Source organism: Hemitrygon akajei, chromosome 7 (assembly GCF_048418815.1).
Source record: "Hemitrygon akajei chromosome 7, sHemAka1.3, whole genome shotgun sequence".
Lineage (NCBI taxonomy): Eukaryota > Metazoa > Chordata > Chondrichthyes > Myliobatiformes > Dasyatidae > Hemitrygon > Hemitrygon akajei.
The window spans coordinates 107,336,211-107,355,045 of NC_133130.1; the positions used below are offsets into that span (position 1 = coordinate 107,336,211).

Here is an 18,835-nt window from a genome sequence, read left to right on the forward strand (position 1 = left end):
ATTGTTTTCAACAGTTTATCGCATTCATGCAGTAAGTATAATGTTTTAGCAGTTGATATCCTCCAACCACATGCATGTATACAGCAAAACGAAACAGTTGTTCCTCTGGGGCCAAGGTACAAAACACATGACATACAGTCACAGACTCGAGGAAGTCTGGAGATACTAGAAATCCAAAGCAACACACACAACATGCTGGAGGAACTCAACAGGTCAGGCAGCATCAATGGGAAAGAGTAAACATCGACGTTTCTGGCTGAGACCCTTCCTTAGGATTGTCACGTACTGCACACAGCACATATCATTGGATCCAGCATATACGCTCACAAAATAATATCAGGACAGGTCCCTGTGCGGTATGGGCTGAAGACTGATGGCTGTGCCTGGGATGTTTTCCTGCAGCAATGTTTCTGTAAGAACATGCACACAGCAGTTCCTCATCTCGTGCTAGGTCAGCTACAGATGGAGGCGGTCCAGTTTGACCTCCAGGGAGCGACCAATGAGGACAAGCGAGCTGGTCGGCAGGGGTTAGCCTTGAGGAAAGTATGTGGTGGGTAACTTGTGGCAAAAATGAGAATGAGATGATCAAATCTCACTAATTTAATCTTGTTAATTTAAATGGAGACACACAGAGATACATGGGCTTCTCTGGCTCCCATCATCATCAAATAGAAATAATACAGGCACAGTTGCTGGGTGGATAAGCCTGACAATAAGGGGAATGGACATTTCAGAAGGATAGAAAAGCAGATGAGATAGCTCTCAAAATGAAGGAGGTCATAGGAAATTATCATGGCTCACGATTCGGAAGAAGTCCGTCTGGAGGAAAAGCACAGAAGTCATTGCTGAGATGAAACGTCTGGCCTACCAATCTGTTGTAATATCGGCACTTGCCTTTGCTCCACAGTGAACAAATGGAATCATTTGCCTCTCAACAAGCTGGCAAGATTCTGACCACTCACTTTCCCACTCCAGTGTAGACAGTCACTCACTTTGCCCCAGGGTACATGGAACCTTCCAGCATTTGTGTTGACTGGTGATTTTCCTCAGGAGGCATCTGACCGAGTGAGACACTAGAAATGACTGGGTTCTCTAGCTCAGTCCGGTACCTGGTGAGGAGGAGCTACACGGAAGTGAGATGTGAGATGTACTCGCTCAGGATGAAGAGATGGGATCTGAATCAGCACAGGCTTGCTCTTCACATGAAGAACTACTTCCCTATTGCTTACCCATTGATAAGTGATAGGGCAGAGATCACTGATCTAATTTAACTATTTATATATAAATGAAACCCCCTGGTTTCCTTGGCTGCGTAAGACTAGAGAAAATAACTTCCGGCCCTGCCAAACTCATGAGATTGAGGACAAGATTGAGGACTCAAGTGTACAAGTTGGAGCTCAAAGTTTCACCACCGATGATCACCGATGCTCAATCGATCTCGACCCCTTCCTTCTTCATCTCCTCTCGAACAAAAGCCCCAAGCCCAACCTCAGTGCCCCTGACCAGAGAAACCTCCTCTTAATTCGACCATCCTAACTGGATGGCACACATTTCTCCTCATCTCTTATCTTCAACAATAACCCAAACAGCTGAAAACAGAACAGACTGCTCTTACAGAACTGCTACAAAGAAATACATACAGCATAACAGTAAAAATATGAACTAGGGCATTACATAGAATATAAATAAAATAGTTAAATTAAATCAGTTATCTCTATCACTTATCAATGGATATAGATATCGATGGTACTCAACAACATACACACACACACACACACACACACACATGCATACTGTATATACAAACTGTGAATTTCTTTCTTTATTATGCAATGTACTGTTAACAAATTTCACGACAAGTGCCAGTGATATTAAACCTGATTCTGATTCTTTGGATTCTGAAGTCTAACCATGGGCAACCACAAAATAAAATGCAGGTTTCAGAAATACAGCCCAAAATAATCTGTTTTAACGATCAATGGTTGAGCTGCACAGAGATAATCTTAACCAAGACAGGAAACAACATAATTTTACAGACTTTACATAAATTAAGTACCACCGTTTAATCAGCTGAGCAACACTGAGCCTAAGCATAACCCTATTTAAATGAGCAAAGTTAAGGAAATTTAAAGTTAAATGAAAGTTAATTATCTGCAGACTTAAACATTCTAAGAGGTACAGAGTTATCCATTCACGTTTACTGAATTAAATGCTCAATTTGTAAATGATTATCCATTTAACTGATATGCCAGATGAGATCAGGATTTGGAAAACCATTTCTCTGGGTAAGTCCCTTTAAGGCTGGCATCTCCTGTAGGATGGCCTCCCATGACTTTGCACAAGAAATACAGGTTACCCTGCCGGTATAGCAAGTGATTAGGAAGGCAGATACAACATTGGCCCTTATTCCAAGGAGATAAGAACATAAAACTTCAGAGCAGAATTTGGCGATTGGGCCCATTGAGTCTACTCCTCCATTCCATCATGACTGTTCTATTGTCTCTCTCAACCCCATTCTCCTGCCTTCTTCCCGTAACCATTAATGCCCTTACTAATCAAGAACTTATCACTCTCTGCTTTAAATATAGATTGCCCAAATCACCTGGCCTCCACAGGCATCTGTGGCAAATGAGTTCCACAGATTCACCACTCTCTGGCTAAAGAAATTCCTCTGTTCCTAGAGGGACATTTTTCTATTCTGAAGCTATCCCCTCAGACCCAAGACTCAGGTAAGATGGCGGCGTGTTTGGATGCAGTGGCCTCTCGGGGACCAACCAGAAGTGTTTTTTTTCTTTGTTAAATGTCTTTTTAGTGTTCGCAGAACCATACTGGACTCCAAGAACTTCAGGTACTGCAGATCTTCCCCATCAGTGAGCTGCTCGTTGATCAGGGAAGCTGGTTTGGATGTTGGAGAACTGGACTGAGTTTAAAGGTGATGCACTGGGGGCAGACCTTGTTGCTGCTTGCTAAAGGAAGGCATTGAAGACATCACAAATGGTGCGCGAAGGAGGCATGCAGTATAACCACGGGTGATTGTCTTGGACATTTCGCTTGCGATTGCAAGACCCTGTTGGACAGTGAAAATGTAAGATGCTGCAAGAGTGTTACCCTTGTTTGGTGGCGCGACAGGCAGTGGGGAAGTGTGTAGCTTCAGTTGTGGTGAGCACTAGGCCTCAAGCCTCGGGCTTGCCTGCTGCCACAGCCCAGGAGAGGAGACGCCAGAGTTGGTGTAGCACTGGCTTCTCCTGTCAGTGCTACCCTCCAGTGTTCAATCAGTGGAATGACAGGTTGATTTGCAGTGGCTGTGCACTGCCAAGAACTGCACCATCACTCTTTGGGACGTGTGGCTCAGGGACTTGGGCTATATATATGTTTTTTGCATGACTGTTTTTTTTTGCTCGCTATTCTGATTCACATGCTGTGTATGTTTTGGCTCCAGAGGAACAGTATTCCATACAGTTATATTCATTTATGGTTGAATGATAACTAAACTTGAATTTGATTTGATTTGACCCCTCCCCCCACTATAGGTGACCTTCTCTCTACCTCCACTCCATCTAGGCCTTTCAATATTCGATAGGTTTCCATGAGATCCCCCCTCATTCTTCTAAAGCCCAGTGAATATAGGCTGAAAGCCATCAAATGCTCCTCATGTGTTAACCCTTTCATTCCTGAGATCATTCTCGTGAACTCCCTCTGAACCCTCTCCAAAGCCTCACCATTACATCCTTACTTAAGTGTCCTACTTCTCTTGAAACAAAAGCTAACATTTTCCTTCCTTACCACTGACTTAACCTGCAAGTTAATCTTTAGGGAATCCTGTACAAGGACTCACAAATCCCTTTGCACTTCTGATTTTTGAATTTTCTCCTCGTTTAGAAAATAATCCACATCTTTATTCCTTCTACCATAGGGTTTCCCTACACCATGTTCCATGAGCTATTTCTTTGTCTATTCTCCTAATCTGTCTAAGTTCTTCTGCAGGCTCCCTGCTTGCTCAATGCTACCTGCCCCTCCACCTACCTGTGTATCATATACAAACGGCCGCAATTCCATCATGCAAACCTGGGCTGTTTGCTCGGAAGCCGCGGAGGCTGAGGGAAGATCTGATAGGAAATAGTTAAATGTGATATGCAAAAATAAAATGGAAGTTTGTAAGGTAAAGTGCTGTCAGCTTGGAGAGGGATTGGTTTCAGAAAGTACAAGAGAACCAGTCCACAGCAACGTTTTGAGAAAGTCAAGGCAGTACGTCAACAGTGGAAGATGGTGAAAAACATGATTTTCACGGGAAGGTGAGGTCATTTCGTAGGTACGTGGAAAAGTACCAGTGTAAGGAGTTTTGAAGGGTATAAAAGGGGCACCTTCTTGGCACAGAAGAGAGTTTTATCCAAGGCTAGACTACAGCTGGTGGCTAATGGTGAGACAGGCGACAGTATTTCAAAAGTCAGAGTATGTCAAATCTGAGTTAGACTTAGAGACAGGGAGAGACAGACAGAGAGAGAGAGACAGACAGACAGACAGAAAGGGAGAGAAAGAGAGATGGGAGAGACAGAGAGAGAGAGATAGGGAGAGACAGACAGAGAGAGAGAGACAGAGAGAGACGGAGAGAAAGAGAGATGGGAGAGAGAGACAGAGAGAGAGAGAGAGAGAGAGAGAGAGAGAGAGAGAGAGAGAGAGAGAGAGAGAGAGAGAGAGATGGGGAGAAAGAGAGAGACGGGGGAGAGACAGAGAGAGAGAGACAGATAGAAAGGAAAAGACAGACAGAGACAGAGAGAGAGAGACAGAGAAACAGAGAGAGAGTTGTTTTTCCTTTTGTATTTTACTTGTTCTAGTTCTAACCAAGTGTTTTCTTGTGGCCTTGAACACCTGTGCCATCTCCTTTTCATTATAAATACATATGCAAGTACCCTGAGCTGAAGCAGGAAAGAACACAAAACTAATTTTAGAATAATTTTTGTTTACAAGATTATGAGAGGCATTGGTAGAGTAGAGTAGACAGATAGTATCTTTTTCCAAGGATTGAAATGCCAAATACCAGAAGACTTACATTTAAGATGAGAGAAGTAAAGGAGATGTGAGAGGCAAGTAATTTTTACACAGGGAGTGGAGGGTGTCTGGAATATGTGGCCTGGAGTGGTGGGGGAAGGCAGGTGCATGAGGGATTTTTAAGAGACATTTAGATAGGCACAGGAATGTGAGGAAAATGGAGGGACATTAACACTGTGTAAGCATAAGGAATTAGTTTAGTTAGCCATTTAACTACTAATTTTATTTGGTTCAACACAATATTGTGGGCCAGAGGTCCTGTTCCTGCACTGTGCTGTTTTATGTTCTATGTAAGATGTAGAGTAGTTTTCTGGAGGAAAGGCCATACTGGATCTGGTGCTAGGCAATGAACCAGGTCAGGTGTCAGATCTCTCAGGCAGTGAGACTTTCACAGACAATGAGGAAGGACAGACAGTGAATAGGCCCTAATTGCAGACAGCTAGATGGGTTGATGTGTGTCTATTTTAATGTAAGACATATCAGAAACAAGGATGATGAACTTAGAGCGTACGTCAGTACATGGAACTCCATGACCTTAAGATGGAACCTCCCTGGTCTTGGACAGGGATAGAACTAGATGGTATGGGAAATTATTTAATTGGGGGAGTGTGAATTATGATGCTATTAGGCAAGCAGTTGCGAGTGTAAATTGGGAACAGACGCATTCAAAGAAATGCACAATTGAAATGTGGAGGTTGTTAGGGAGCATTTCCATGGGGTTCTGGATAGGTTTGACCCACTGAGGCAGAGAAAGAATAGTAGGATGAAGAAAGCTTGGTTGACAAGAGATGTAGAACATCTAGTTAAGCAGAAGAAAAACCTACTTACTGTTTAGGAAGCAAGGATCGGACAAAGCTCTAGATAATTACAAAGTAGGCAGGAAGGAGCTTAAGAGTGGACCGAGGCGGCATGAGAAGGCCTTGGTGAGTAGGATTAAGGACATAAAGGTATTCTGCATATACGTGAAGAACAGGAGAATGATTAGAATGAGGACAGGACCATCAGGGATAGAAAAGGAAACATCTGCCTGGAGTTGGAGGAAATAGGGGAAGTGCTTAATGAATACTTTGCTTCAGAGAGGGACATTGCCCTCAGAGGGAGACATTCCCCGTGGTCACAGGGCGAATGTATAATCTCCTTACAGACAGAGGCAGGAACTGAACCTGTGTCTCTGACACAAACCATTATGCTAACCACTATGCTACCATACTGCCCATTATTACAATAAGATGCTGCATTTTATCTTGCTATATAAATGAGTAATAAATGCTGTGCTTGCACAAAGTGCCCACATTTTATAAACTGTTGTTCTCAGGTTATTGTTGAACATTATTCCTGATTTCAATAGAAGACAAAACATTGACTGTACTCTTTTCCTAGATGCTGCCTGGCCTGCTGAGTTCCTCCAGCATGTCGCATGTGATGCACATACCGTAAGTTACTTGGAGTTTTAATCAATTGAGTCCTTTCTCTGTTGGACCACACAAATGCCATTATTGACAGAGTGAGGTAAAGTACATACCCTGAAAAATTTTTGTGAAATTACCAACTTCTTGCCTCTTATTCAGCTGGCACATGAATGATCTCCAGGGAGAAATTTATGGTATGTATTTTTTTCCTTGATGAAAGGTCAAACGCTATAAATTGAGAGTTCTGAACTTTCTTTGCCCACTGTTGGTTTGGATTGTAGAATTGTTATTTCCCTTGTAGTGTAACTTTCTTGTGCTTGTTTGTATTTTTATATAATCACCTATATGCATGTGATTGTTCAGAGAGTTTTTCATTGGTTACGATTGCCTCTGTATTTTTCTGGAAACCTCTTGGTATCAGTGGTGGTTGTCACATTATTTGAATCTGGCTATTTTATTGGTTAACTGTTATCTGTTGACTCTCAATGGAATTAGTGGTCTGATATAAGAAGACTAGACTACCTTTGTTCCTTCTCTTTCTTTTCTCTGACACTCAGGCTCTTTTCCTCTACTCCTTCCCTGCTTTCTCCTTTCTTTTCCCCTCTCGTCTCTCACCATGCTTTTTTCCTTCTTTCCATTGTTCTTCGTTCTTGTAATGCTTAATAAAATAATCGTAAGCGACAAATTTTATGCCTCATTCCTAACTCTGAGGAACCTTTGGATCACAAAAGTATTAGGATCCAACCCCACCAAGCAGACATTTATCTTACCCACACTTGTTTCTGGTTCCTCTGCTTGTGATTTCTGTCTGGATACCTGGCTCTTGGGCTTTTCATTAGCTGAACACTGGGTCAGAACAGAATATTCAGCACTTGAATCATCTGTCAGAGAAATAAAATGAAGTAATTATACTAGCAGTAACTTGTTAACACAAAATTTCAAAACTCATAGATCACAAGTACAAAACTAAATGCTTATTAAAAATAGTCGTCAACATTATGTGCCGTGTCATCTGACACAGGCGATCGTGGTCTATGACCACGATTGTTCTTGGCAAATTTTTCTACAGAAGTGATTTGCTATTGCCTTCTTCTTGTCTTTACAAGACATGCAACCCCAGCCATTATCAGTACTCTGCAGAGATTGTCTGCCTGGCATCAGTGGTCACATAACCAGGACTTGAGATATGCACCAGCTGCTCATACGACCATCCACCACCTGCTCCCATGGCTTCACGTGACCACGATCGTGGGGCTAAGCAGGTGCTATACTTTGCCCAAGGGTGACCTGCAGACCAGTGGAGGGAAGGAGCACCTCACACCTCCATTGGTAGAGATGTACTCCACCCCACCACCCCAAAATAGTAGGAAAGTTGAAAAAAATAATATCTCTGAAGAACATGTTTACTCATACATAAACTTTTGAATTAAACAACAAATCAGAAAACAATGGCCCACTTTGAATTTGTTATCTCAATTGCACGAGGGACCACATCATGTGCGGAAAGTGAAGTGCACCAATTAGAAGAGGTGCAAGAGAACGTCCGTTTCTCCTGGAAGGTCTTTCTGTGTTCGTGGATAATGGGGAGGGCACAGCAAAGGGACGGGTGCTGCATCTTCCATGTTACATTGGGAAATACATTGAGAAGGATTCAAAGATCAATTTTATTTGCCTATATATTTACAAGTATTAGGAGTTTACTGTCTGCATTGGTCAGAGCATAGCATGAAACAGAAAGCAACAACATTCAACAATTCTATTTAACAAATAGAATTGGAGATTCATGTACAGATATGGAATAAAATTTGAATAAATACATAAATACCAGCACGTATTTACAATGTAAACAGCATTTATAAAAATGATTTAAAGTGTTTACATTGTAGTGCAGAGATAGGGGTAATAGAAAGGGGTGGGGTTAGAGCAGGGATAACTAGAAAGGTCGATCAGATTAACTGCCTGAGGGAAGATAGTATAAAGTTTTTGTTTTAGGAAATAGCCTATGGCAGTTTCCAGAAGGGAGCTTTTGTAGAAGGCAGCTTGCATGGCGGGTAGTATCTGCAGAGATTTCGAGCCCACTTCAATGTTCTGAACACATACTGTAGGTGATGGCAGACAAGAGCAAATGACCTTCTGTGCTGACCTAACAGACTCTTGTAGTTCTTATATATTGTGAGAGGTGCTGCCCTCTATGATGACAGTGTAGGACGCTCTCTATGTTGCCAGTGTAGGATGCTCTCTATGATGGCAGTGTAGGACGCTCTCTAGGATGGCAGTGTAGGATGCTCTCTATGATGGCAGTGTGGGATGCTCTCTATGATGGCAGTGTGGGATGCTCTCTATGATGGCAGTGTAGGATGCTCTCTATGATGGACGCTCTCTATGATGGCAGTGTGGGATGCTCTCTATGATGGCAGTGTGGGATGCTCTCTATGATGGCAGTGTAGGACGCTCTCTATGATGGCAGTGTAGGATGCTCTCTATGATGGCAGTGTAGGACGCTCTCTAGGATGGCAGTGTAGGATGCTCTCTATGATGGCAGTGTGGGATGCTCTCTATGATGGCAGTGTGGGATGCTCTCTATGATGGCAGTGTAGGACGCTCTCTATGATGGCAGTGTAGGACGCTCTCTATGATGGCAGTGTAGGACGCTCTCTAGGATGGCAGTGTAGGATGCTCTCTATGATGGCAGTGTAGGATGCTCTCTATGATGGCAGTGTAGGATGCTCTCTATGATGGCAGTGTAGGACGCTCTCTAGGATGGCAGTGTAGGATGCTCTCTATGATGGCAGTGTAGGACGCTCTCTATGATGGCAGTGTAGGACGCTCTCTAGGATGGCAGTGTAGGATGCTCTCTATGATGGCAGTGTAGGATGCTCTCTATGATGGCAGTGTAGGACGCTCTCTATGATGGCAGTGTAGGATGCTCTCTATGATGGCAGTGTGGGATGCTCTCTATGATGGCAGTGTAGGATACTCTATATGATGGCAGTGTAGGATGCTCTCTATGATGGCAGTGTAGGATGCTCTCTATGATGGCAGTGTAGGACGCTCTCTATGATGGCAGTGTAGGACGCTCTCTATGATGGCAGTGTAGGACGCTCTCTAGGATGGCAGTGTAGGATGCTCTCTATGATGGCAGTGTAGGACGCTCTCTATGATGGCAGTGTAGGATGCTCTCTATGATGGCAGTGTGGGATGCTCTCTATGATGGCAGTGTAGGATACTCTATATGATGGCAGTGTAGGATGCTCTCTATGATGGCAGTGTAGGACGCTCTCTATGATGGCAGTGTAGGATGCTCTCTATGATGGCAGTGTGGGATGCTCTCTATGATGGCAGTGTAGGATACTCTATATGATGGCAGTGTAGGATGCTCTCTATGATGGACACTCTCTATGATGGCAGTGTAGGATGCTCTCTAGGATGGCAGTGTAGGATGCTCTCTATGATGGACGCTCTCTATGATGGCAGTGTGGGACACTCTCTATGATGGCAGTGTAGGATGCTCTCTAGGATGGCAGTGTGGGATGCTCTCTATGATGCCAGTGTGGGATGCTCTCTATGATGGCAGTGTAGGATGCTCTCTATGATGGCAGTGTAGGATGCTCTCTATGATGGCAGTGTGGGACGCTCTCTAGGATGGCAGTGTAGGATGCTCTCTATGATGGCAGTGTAGGATGCTCTCTATGATGGCAGTGTGGGATGCTCTCTATGATGGCAGTGTAGGACGCTCTCTAGGATGGACGCACTCTATGATGGCAGTGTGGGACACTCTCTATGATGGCAGTGTGGGACACTCTCTATGATGGCAGTGTAGGATGCTCTCTAGGATGGCAGTGTAGGATGCTCTCTATGATGGACGCTCTCTATGATGGCAGTGTGGGATGCTCTCTATGATGGCAGTGTAGGATGCTCTCTATGATGACAGTGTGGGATGCTCTCTATGATGGCAGTGTAGGATGCTCTCTATGATGGCAGTGTAAGATGCTCTCTAGGATGGCAGTGTAGGATGCTCTCTATGATGGCAGTGTAGGATGCTCTCTATGATGACAGTGTGGGATGCTCTCTATGATGGCAGTGTAGGATGCTCTCTATGATGGCAGTGTAAGATGCTCTCTAGGATGGCAGTGTAGGATGCTCTCTATGATGGCAGTGTAGGATGCTCTCTATGATGGCAGTGTAGGATGCTCTCTATGATGGCAGTGTAGGATGCTCTCTATGATGGCAGTGTAGGATGCTCTCTATGATGGCAGTGTGGGATGCTCTCTATGATGGCAGTGTGGGATGCTCTCTATGATGGCAGTGTGGGACGCTCTCTATGATGGCAGTGTGGGACGCTCTCTAGGATGGCAGTGTAGGACGCTCTCTAGGATGGCAGTGTAGGATGCTCTCTATGATGGCAGTGTGGGACGCTCTCTATGATGGCAGTGTGGGACGCTCTCTATGATGGCAGTGTGGGACGCTCTCTATGATGGCAGTGTAGGACGCTCTCTATGATGGCAGTGTAGGACGCTCTCTAGGATGGCAGTGCAGGATGCTCTCTATGATGGCAGTGTGGGATGCTCTCTATGATGGCAGTGTGGGATGCTCTCTATGATGGCAGTGTGGGATGCTCTCTAGGATGGCAGTGCAGGATGCTCTCTATGATGGATGCTCTCTATGATGGCAGTGTAGGATGCTCTCTATGATGGCAGTGTGGGACGCTCTCTATGATGGCAGTGTGGGACGCTCTCTATGATGGCAGTGTGGGACGCTCTCTATGATGGCAGTGTAGGACGCTCTCTATGATGGCAGTGTAGGACGCTCTCTAGGATGGCAGTGCAGGATGCTCTCTATGATGGATGCTCTCTATGATGGCAGTGTGGGATGCTCTCTATGATGGCAGTGTGGGATGCTCTCTATGATGGCAGTGTAGGATGCTCTCTATGATGGACCCTCTCTATGATGCCAGTGTAGGATGCTCTCTAGGATGGCAGTGTAGGATGCTCTCTATGATGGCAGTGTAGGATGCTCTCTAGGATGGCAGTGTAGGATACTCTCTAGGATGGCAGTGTAGGATACTCTCTATGATGGCAGTGTAGGATGCTCTCTATGATGGCAGTGTAGGACGCTCTCTAGGATGGCAGTGTAGGATGCTCTATGATGGACGCTCTCTATGATGGCAGTGTAGGATGCTCTCTATGATGGCAGTGTAGGATGCTCTCTAGGATGGCAGTGTAGGACGCTCTCTATGATGGCAGTGTGGGATGCTCTCTATGATGGCAGTGTAGGACGCTCTCTATGATGGCAGTGTAGGATGCTCTCTATGATGGCAGTGTAGGATGCTCTCTATGATGGCAGTGTAGGATGCTCTCTATGATGGCAGTGTAGGATACTGTATATGATGGCAGTGTAGGATGCTCTCTATGATGGACGCTCTCTATGATGGCAGTGTGGGATGCTCTCTATGATGGACGCTCTCTATGATGGCAGTGTAGGACGCTCTCTATGATGGCAGTGTAGGATGCTCTATGATGCCAGTGTAGGACGCTCTCTATGATGGCAGCGTAGGACGCTCTCTATGATGGCAGTGTAGGATGCTCTCTATGATGGCAGTGTAGGACGCTCTCTATGATGGCAGTGTAGGATGCTCTATGATGCCAGTGTAGGACGCTCTCTATGATGGCAGCGTAGGACGCTCTCTATGATGGCAGCGTAGGATGCTCTCTATGATGGCAGTGTAGGACGCTCTCTATGATGGCAGTGTAGGATGCTCTATGATGCCAGTGTAGGACGCTCTCTATGATGGCAGCGTAGGATGCTCTCTATGATGGCAGTGTAAGACGCTCTCTATGATGGCAGTGTAGGATGCTCTATGATGCCAGTGTAGGACGCTCTCTATGATGGCAGCGTAGGACGCTCTCTATGATGGCAGCGTAGGACGCTCTCTATGATGCCAGTGTAGGATGCTCTCTATGATGGCAGCGTAGGACGCTCTCTATGATGCCAGTGTAGGATGCTCTCTATGATGCCAGTGTAGGACGCTCTCTATGATGGCAGTGTAGGATGCTCTATGATGCCAGTGTAGGATGCTCTCTATGATGGCAGTGTAAGACGGTCTCTATGATGGCAGTGTAGGACGCTCTCTAGGATGGCAGTGTAGGACGCTCTCTAGGATGGCAGTGTAGGACGCTCTCTATGATGGCAGTGTAGGATGCTCTCTATGATGGCAGTGTGGGATGCTCTCTATGATGGCAGTGTGGGATGCTCTCTATGATGGCAGTGTAGGACGCTCTCTATGATGGCAGTGTAGGATGCTCTCTATGATGGCAGTGTGGGATGCTCTCTATGATGGCAGTGTGGGATGCTCTCTAGGATGGCAGTGTAGGATGCTCTCTATGATGGCAGTGTAGGATACTCTATATGATGGCAGTGTAGGATGCTCTCTATGATGGACGCACTCTATGATGGCAGTGTGGGACACTCTCTATGATGGCAGTGTAGGATGCTCTCTAGGATGGCAGTGTAGGATGCTCTCTATGATGGACGCTCTCTATGATGGCAGTGTGGGATGCTCTCTATGATGGCAGTGTAGGATGCTCTCTATGATGGCAGTGTGGGATGCTCTCTAGGATGGCAGTGTAGGATGCTCTCTATGATGGCAGTGTAGGATGCTCTCTATGATGGCAGTGTGGGACGCTCTCTATGATGGCAGTGTGGGACGCTCTCTATGATGGCAGTGTGGGACGCTCTCTATGATGGCAGTGTAAGATGCTCTCTAGGATGGCAGTGTAGGATGCTCTCTATGATGGCAGTGTAGGATGCTCTCTATGATGGCAGTGTGGGATGCTCTCTATGATGGCAGTGTGGGATGCTCTCTAGGATGGCAGTGTAGGATGCTCTCTATGATGGCAGTGTGGGATGCTCTCTATGATGGCAGTGTGGGATGCTCTCTATGATGGCAGTGTGGGACGCTCTCTATGATGGCAGTGTGGGACGCTCTCTAGGATGGCAGTGTGGGACGCTCTCTAGGATGGCAGTGTAGGACGCTCTCTAGGATGGCAGTGTAGGATGCTCTCTATGATGGCAGTGTGGGACGCTCTCTATGATGGCAGTGTGGGACGCTCTCTATGATGGCAGTGTGGGATGCTCTCTATGATGGCAGTGTGGGATGCTCTCTATGATGGCAGTGTAGGATGCTCTCTATGATGGACGCTCTCTATGATGGCAGTGTGGGATGCTCTCTATGATGGCAGAGTAGGATGCTCTCTATGATGGCAGTGTGGGATGCTCTCTAGGATGGCAGTGTAGGATGCTCTCTATGATGGCAGTGTAGGATGCTCTCTATGATGGCAGTGTGGGACGCTCTCTATGATGGCAGTGTAGGACGCTCTCTATGATGGCAGTGTGGGACGCTCTCTATGATGGCAGTGTAAGATGCTCTCTAGGATGGCAGTGTAGGATGCTCTCTATGATGGCAGTGTAGGATGCTCTCTATGATGGCAGTGTGGGATGCTCTCTATGATGGCAGTGTGGGATGCTCTCTATGATGGCAGTGTGGGATGCTCTCTAGGATGGCAGTGTAGGATGCTCTCTATGATGGCAGTGTGGGATGCTCTCTATGATGGCAGTGTGGGATGCTCTCTATGATGGCAGTGTGGGACGCTCTCTATGATGGCAGTGTGGGACGCTCTCTAGGATGGCAGTGTAGGACGCTCTCTAGGATGGCAGTGTAGGATGCTCTCTATGATGGCAGTGTGGGACGCTCTCTATGATGGCAGTGTGGGATGCTCTCTATGATGGCAGTGTGGGACGCTCTCTATGATGGCAGTGTGGGACGCTCTCTAGGATGGCAGTGTAGGACGCTCTCTAGGATGGCAGTGTAGGATGCTCTCTATGATGGCAGTGTGGGACGCTCTCTATGATGGCAGTGTGGGACGCTCTCTATGATGGCAGTGTGGGACGCTCTCTATGATGGCAGTGTAGGACGCTCTCTATGATGGCAGTGTAGGACGCTCTCTAGGATGGCAGTGCAGGATGCTCTCTATGATGGCAGTGTGGGATGCTCTCTATGATGGCAGTGTGGGATGCTCTCTATGATGGCAGTGTGGGATGCTCTCTAGGATGGCAGTGCAGGATGCTCTCTATGATGGATGCTCTCTATGATGGCAGTGTAGGATGCTCTCTATGATGGCAGTGTGGGACGCTCTCTATGATGGCAGTGTGGGACGCTCTCTATGATGGCAGTGTGGGACGCTCTCTATGATGGCAGTGTAGGACGCTCTCTATGATGGCAGTGTAGGACGCTCTCTATGATGGCAGTGTAGGACGCTCTCTAGGATGGCAGTGCAGGATGCTCTCTATGATGGATGCTCTCTATGATGGCAGTGTGGGATGCTCTCTATGATGGCAGTGTGGGATGCTCTCTATGATGGCAGTGTAGGATGCTCTCTATGATGGACCCTCTCTATGATGCCAGTGTAGGATGCTCTCTAGGATGGCAGTGTAGGATGCTCTCTATGATGGCAGTGTAGGATGCTCTCTAGGATGGCAGTGTAGGATACTCTCTAGGATGGCAGTGTAGGATACTCTCTATGATGGCAGTGTAGGATGCTCTCTATGATGGCAGTGTAGGACGCTCTCTAGGATGGCAGTGTAGGATGCTCTATGATGGACGCTCTCTATGATGCCAGTGTAGGACGCTCTCTATGATGGCAGCGTAGGACGCTCTCTATGATGGCAGCGTAGGACGCTCTCTATGATGGCAGTGTAGGATGCTCTCTAGGATGGCAGTGTAGGACGCTCTCTATGATGGCAGTGTGGGATGCTCTCTATGATGGCAGTGTAGGACGCTCTCTATGATGGCAGTGTAGGATGCTCTCTATGATGGCAGTGTAGGATGCTCTCTATGATGGCAGTGTAGGATACTGTATATGATGGCAGTGTAGGATGCTCTCTATGATGGACGCTCTCTATGATGGCAGTGTGGGATGCTCTCTATGATGGACGCTCTCTATGATGGCAGTGTAGGACGCTCTCTATGATGGCAGTGTAGGATGCTCTATGATGCCAGTGTAGGACGCTCTCTATGATGGCAGCGTAGGACGCTCTCTATGATGGCAGTGTAGGATGCTCTCTATGATGGCAGTGTAGGACGCTCTCTATGATGGCAGTGTAGGATGCTCTATGATGCCAGTGTAGGACGCTCTCTATGATGGCAGCGTAGGACGCTCTCTATGATGGCAGCGTAGGATGCTCTCTATGATGGCAGTGTAGGACGCTCTCTATGATGGCAGTGTAGGATGCTCTATGATGCCAGTGTAGGACGCTCTCTATGATGGCAGCGTAGGATGCTCTCTATGATGGCAGTGTAGGACGCTCTCTATGATGGCAGTGTAGGATGCTCTATGATGCCAGTGTAGGACGCTCTCTATGATGGCAGCGTAGGACGCTCTCTATGATGGCAGCGTAGGACGCTCTCTATGATGCCAGTGTAGGATGCTCTCTATGATGGCAGCGTAGGACGCTCTCTATGATGCCAGTGTAGGATGCTCTCTATGATGCCAGTGTAGGACGCTCTCTATGATGGCAGTGTAGGATGCTCTATGATGCCAGTGTAGGATGCTCTCTATGATGGCAGTGTAAGACGGTCTCTATGATGGCAGTGTAGGACGCTCTCTAGGATGGCAGTGTAGGACGCTCTCTAGGATGGCAGTGTAGGATGCTCTCTATGATGGCAGTGTAGGATGCTCTCTATGATGGCAGTGTGGGATGCTCTCTATGATGGCAGTGTGGGATGCTCTCTATGATGGCAGTGTAGGACGCTCTCTATGATGGCAGTGTAGGATGCTCTCTATGATGGCAGTGTGGGATGCTCTCTATGATGGCAGTGTGGGATGCTCTCTAGGATGGCAGTGTAGGATGCTCTCTATGATGGCAGTGTAGGATACTCTATATGATGGCAGTGTAGGATGCTCTCTATGATGGACGCACTCTATGATGGCAGTGTGGGACACTCTCTATGATGGCAGTGTAGGATGCTCTCTAGGATGGCAGTGTAGGATGCTCTCTATGATGGACGCTCTCTATGATGGCAGTGTGGGATGCTCTCTATGATGGCAGTGTAGGATGCTCTCTATGATGGCAGTGTGGGATGCTCTCTAGGATGGCAGTGTAGGATGCTCTCTATGATGGCAGTGTAGGATGCTCTCTATGATGGCAGTGTGGGACGCTCTCTATGATGGCAGTGTGGGACGCTCTCTATGATGGCAGTGTGGGACGCTCTCTATGATGGCAGTGTAAGATGCTCTCTAGGATGGCAGTGTAGGATGCTCTCTATGATGGCAGTGTAGGATGCTCTCTATGATGGCAGTGTGGGATGCTCTCTATGATGGCAGTGTGGGATGCTCTCTAGGATGGCAGTGTAGGATGCTCTCTATGATGGCAGTGTGGGATGCTCTCTATGATGGCAGTGTGGGATGCTCTCTATGATGGCAGTGTGGGACGCTCTCTATGATGGCAGTGTGGGACGCTCTCTAGGATGGCAGTGTGGGACGCTCTCTAGGATGGCAGTGTAGGACGCTCTCTAGGATGGCAGTGTAGGATGCTCTCTATGATGGCAGTGTGGGACGCTCTCTATGATGGCAGTGTGGGACGCTCTCTATGATGGCAGTGTGGGATGCTCTCTATGATGGCAGTGTGGGATGCTCTCTATGATGGCAGTGTAGGATGCTCTCTATGATGGACGCTCTCTATGATGGCAGTGTGGGATGCTCTCTATGATGGCAGAGTAGGATGCTCTCTATGATGGCAGTGTGGGATGCTCTCTAGGATGGCAGTGTAGGATGCTCTCTATGATGGCAGTGTAGGATGCTCTCTATGATGGCAGTGTGGGACGCTCTCTATGATGGCAGTGTAGGACGCTCTCTATGATGGCAGTGTGGGACGCTCTCTATGATGGCAGTGTAAGATGCTCTCTAGGATGGCAGTGTAGGATGCTCTCTATGATGGCAGTGTAGGATGCTCTCTATGATGGCAGTGTGGGATGCTCTCTATGATGGCAGTGTGGGATGCTCTCTATGATGGCAGTGTGGGATGCTCTCTAGGATGGCAGTGTAGGATGCTCTCTATGATGGCAGTGTGGGATGCTCTCTATGATGGCAGTGTGGGATGCTCTCTATGATGGCAGTGTGGGATGCTCTCTATGATGGCAGTGTGGGACGCTCTCTATGATGGCAGTGTGGGACGCTCTCTAGGATGGCAGTGTAGGACGCTCTCTAGGATGGCAGTGTAGGATGCTCTCTATGATGGCAGTGTGGGACGCTCTCTATGATGGCAGTGTGGGACGCTCTCTAGGATGGCAGTGTAGGACGCTCTCTAGGATGGCAGTGTAGGATGCTCTCTATGATGGCAGTGTGGGACGCTCTCTAGGATGGCAGTGTAGGATGCTCTCTATGATGGCAGTGTGGGACGCTCTCTATGATGGCAGTGTGGGACGCTCTCTATGATGGCAGTGTGGGACGCTCTCTATGATGGCAGTGTGGGATGCTCTCTAGGATGGCAGTGTAGGATACTCTCTAGGATGGCAGTGTAGGATACTCTCTATGATGGCAGTGTAGGATGCTCTCTATGATGGCAGTGTAGGATGCTCTCTAGGATGGCAGTGTAGGATGCTCTATGATGGACGCTCTCTATGATGGCAGTGTAGGATGCTCTCTATGATGGCAGTGTAGGATGCTCTCTAGGATGGCAGTGTAGGACGCTCTCTATGATGGCAGTGTAGGACGCTCTCTATGATGGCAGTGTAGGATGCTCTCTATGATGGCAGTGTAGGATACTGTATATGATGGCAGTGTAGGATGCTCTCTATGATGGACGCTCTCTATGATGGCAGTGTGGGATGCTCTCTATGATGGACGCTCTCTATGATGGCAGTGTAGGACGCTCTCTATGATGGCAGCGTAGGACGCTCTCTATGATGGCAGCGTAGGACGCTCTCTATGATGGCAGCGTAGGACGCTCTCTATGATGCCAGTGTAGGATGCTCTCTATGATGCCAGTGTAGGATGCTCTCTATGATGGCAGTGTAGGATGCTCTATGATGCCAGTGTAGGATGCTCTCTATGATGGCAGTGTAAGACGGTCTCTATGATGGCAGTGTAGGACGCTCTCTAGGATGGCAGTGTAGGACGCTCTCTAGGATGGCAGTGTAGGATGCTCTCTATGATGGCAGTGTAGGATGCTCTCTATGATGGCAGTGTGGGATGCTCTCTATGATGGCAGTGTGGGATGCTCTCTATGATGGCAGTGTAGGATACTCTATATGATGGCAGTGTAGGATGCTCTCTATGATGGACGCACTCTATGATGGCAGTGTGGGACACTCTCTATGATGGCAG

General features: G+C 47.1%; 1 protein-coding gene across 9 annotated transcripts in view; it reads right to left on the reverse strand.

Moving 5' to 3' along the window:
* Positions 1–18,835, reverse strand: part of LOC140730770 (uncharacterized) — a 139,063-nt gene that overhangs the window by 81,104 nt on the left and 39,124 nt on the right. For all 9 annotated transcript variants that reach the window (XM_073051642.1, XM_073051649.1, XM_073051645.1 and 6 more), the window contains one exon: positions 7,226–7,336. In XM_073051642.1, coding sequence (XP_072907743.1) covers positions 7,226–7,336 — 111 coding nt within the window. The remainder of the gene's footprint in view (positions 1–7,225; positions 7,337–18,835) is intronic.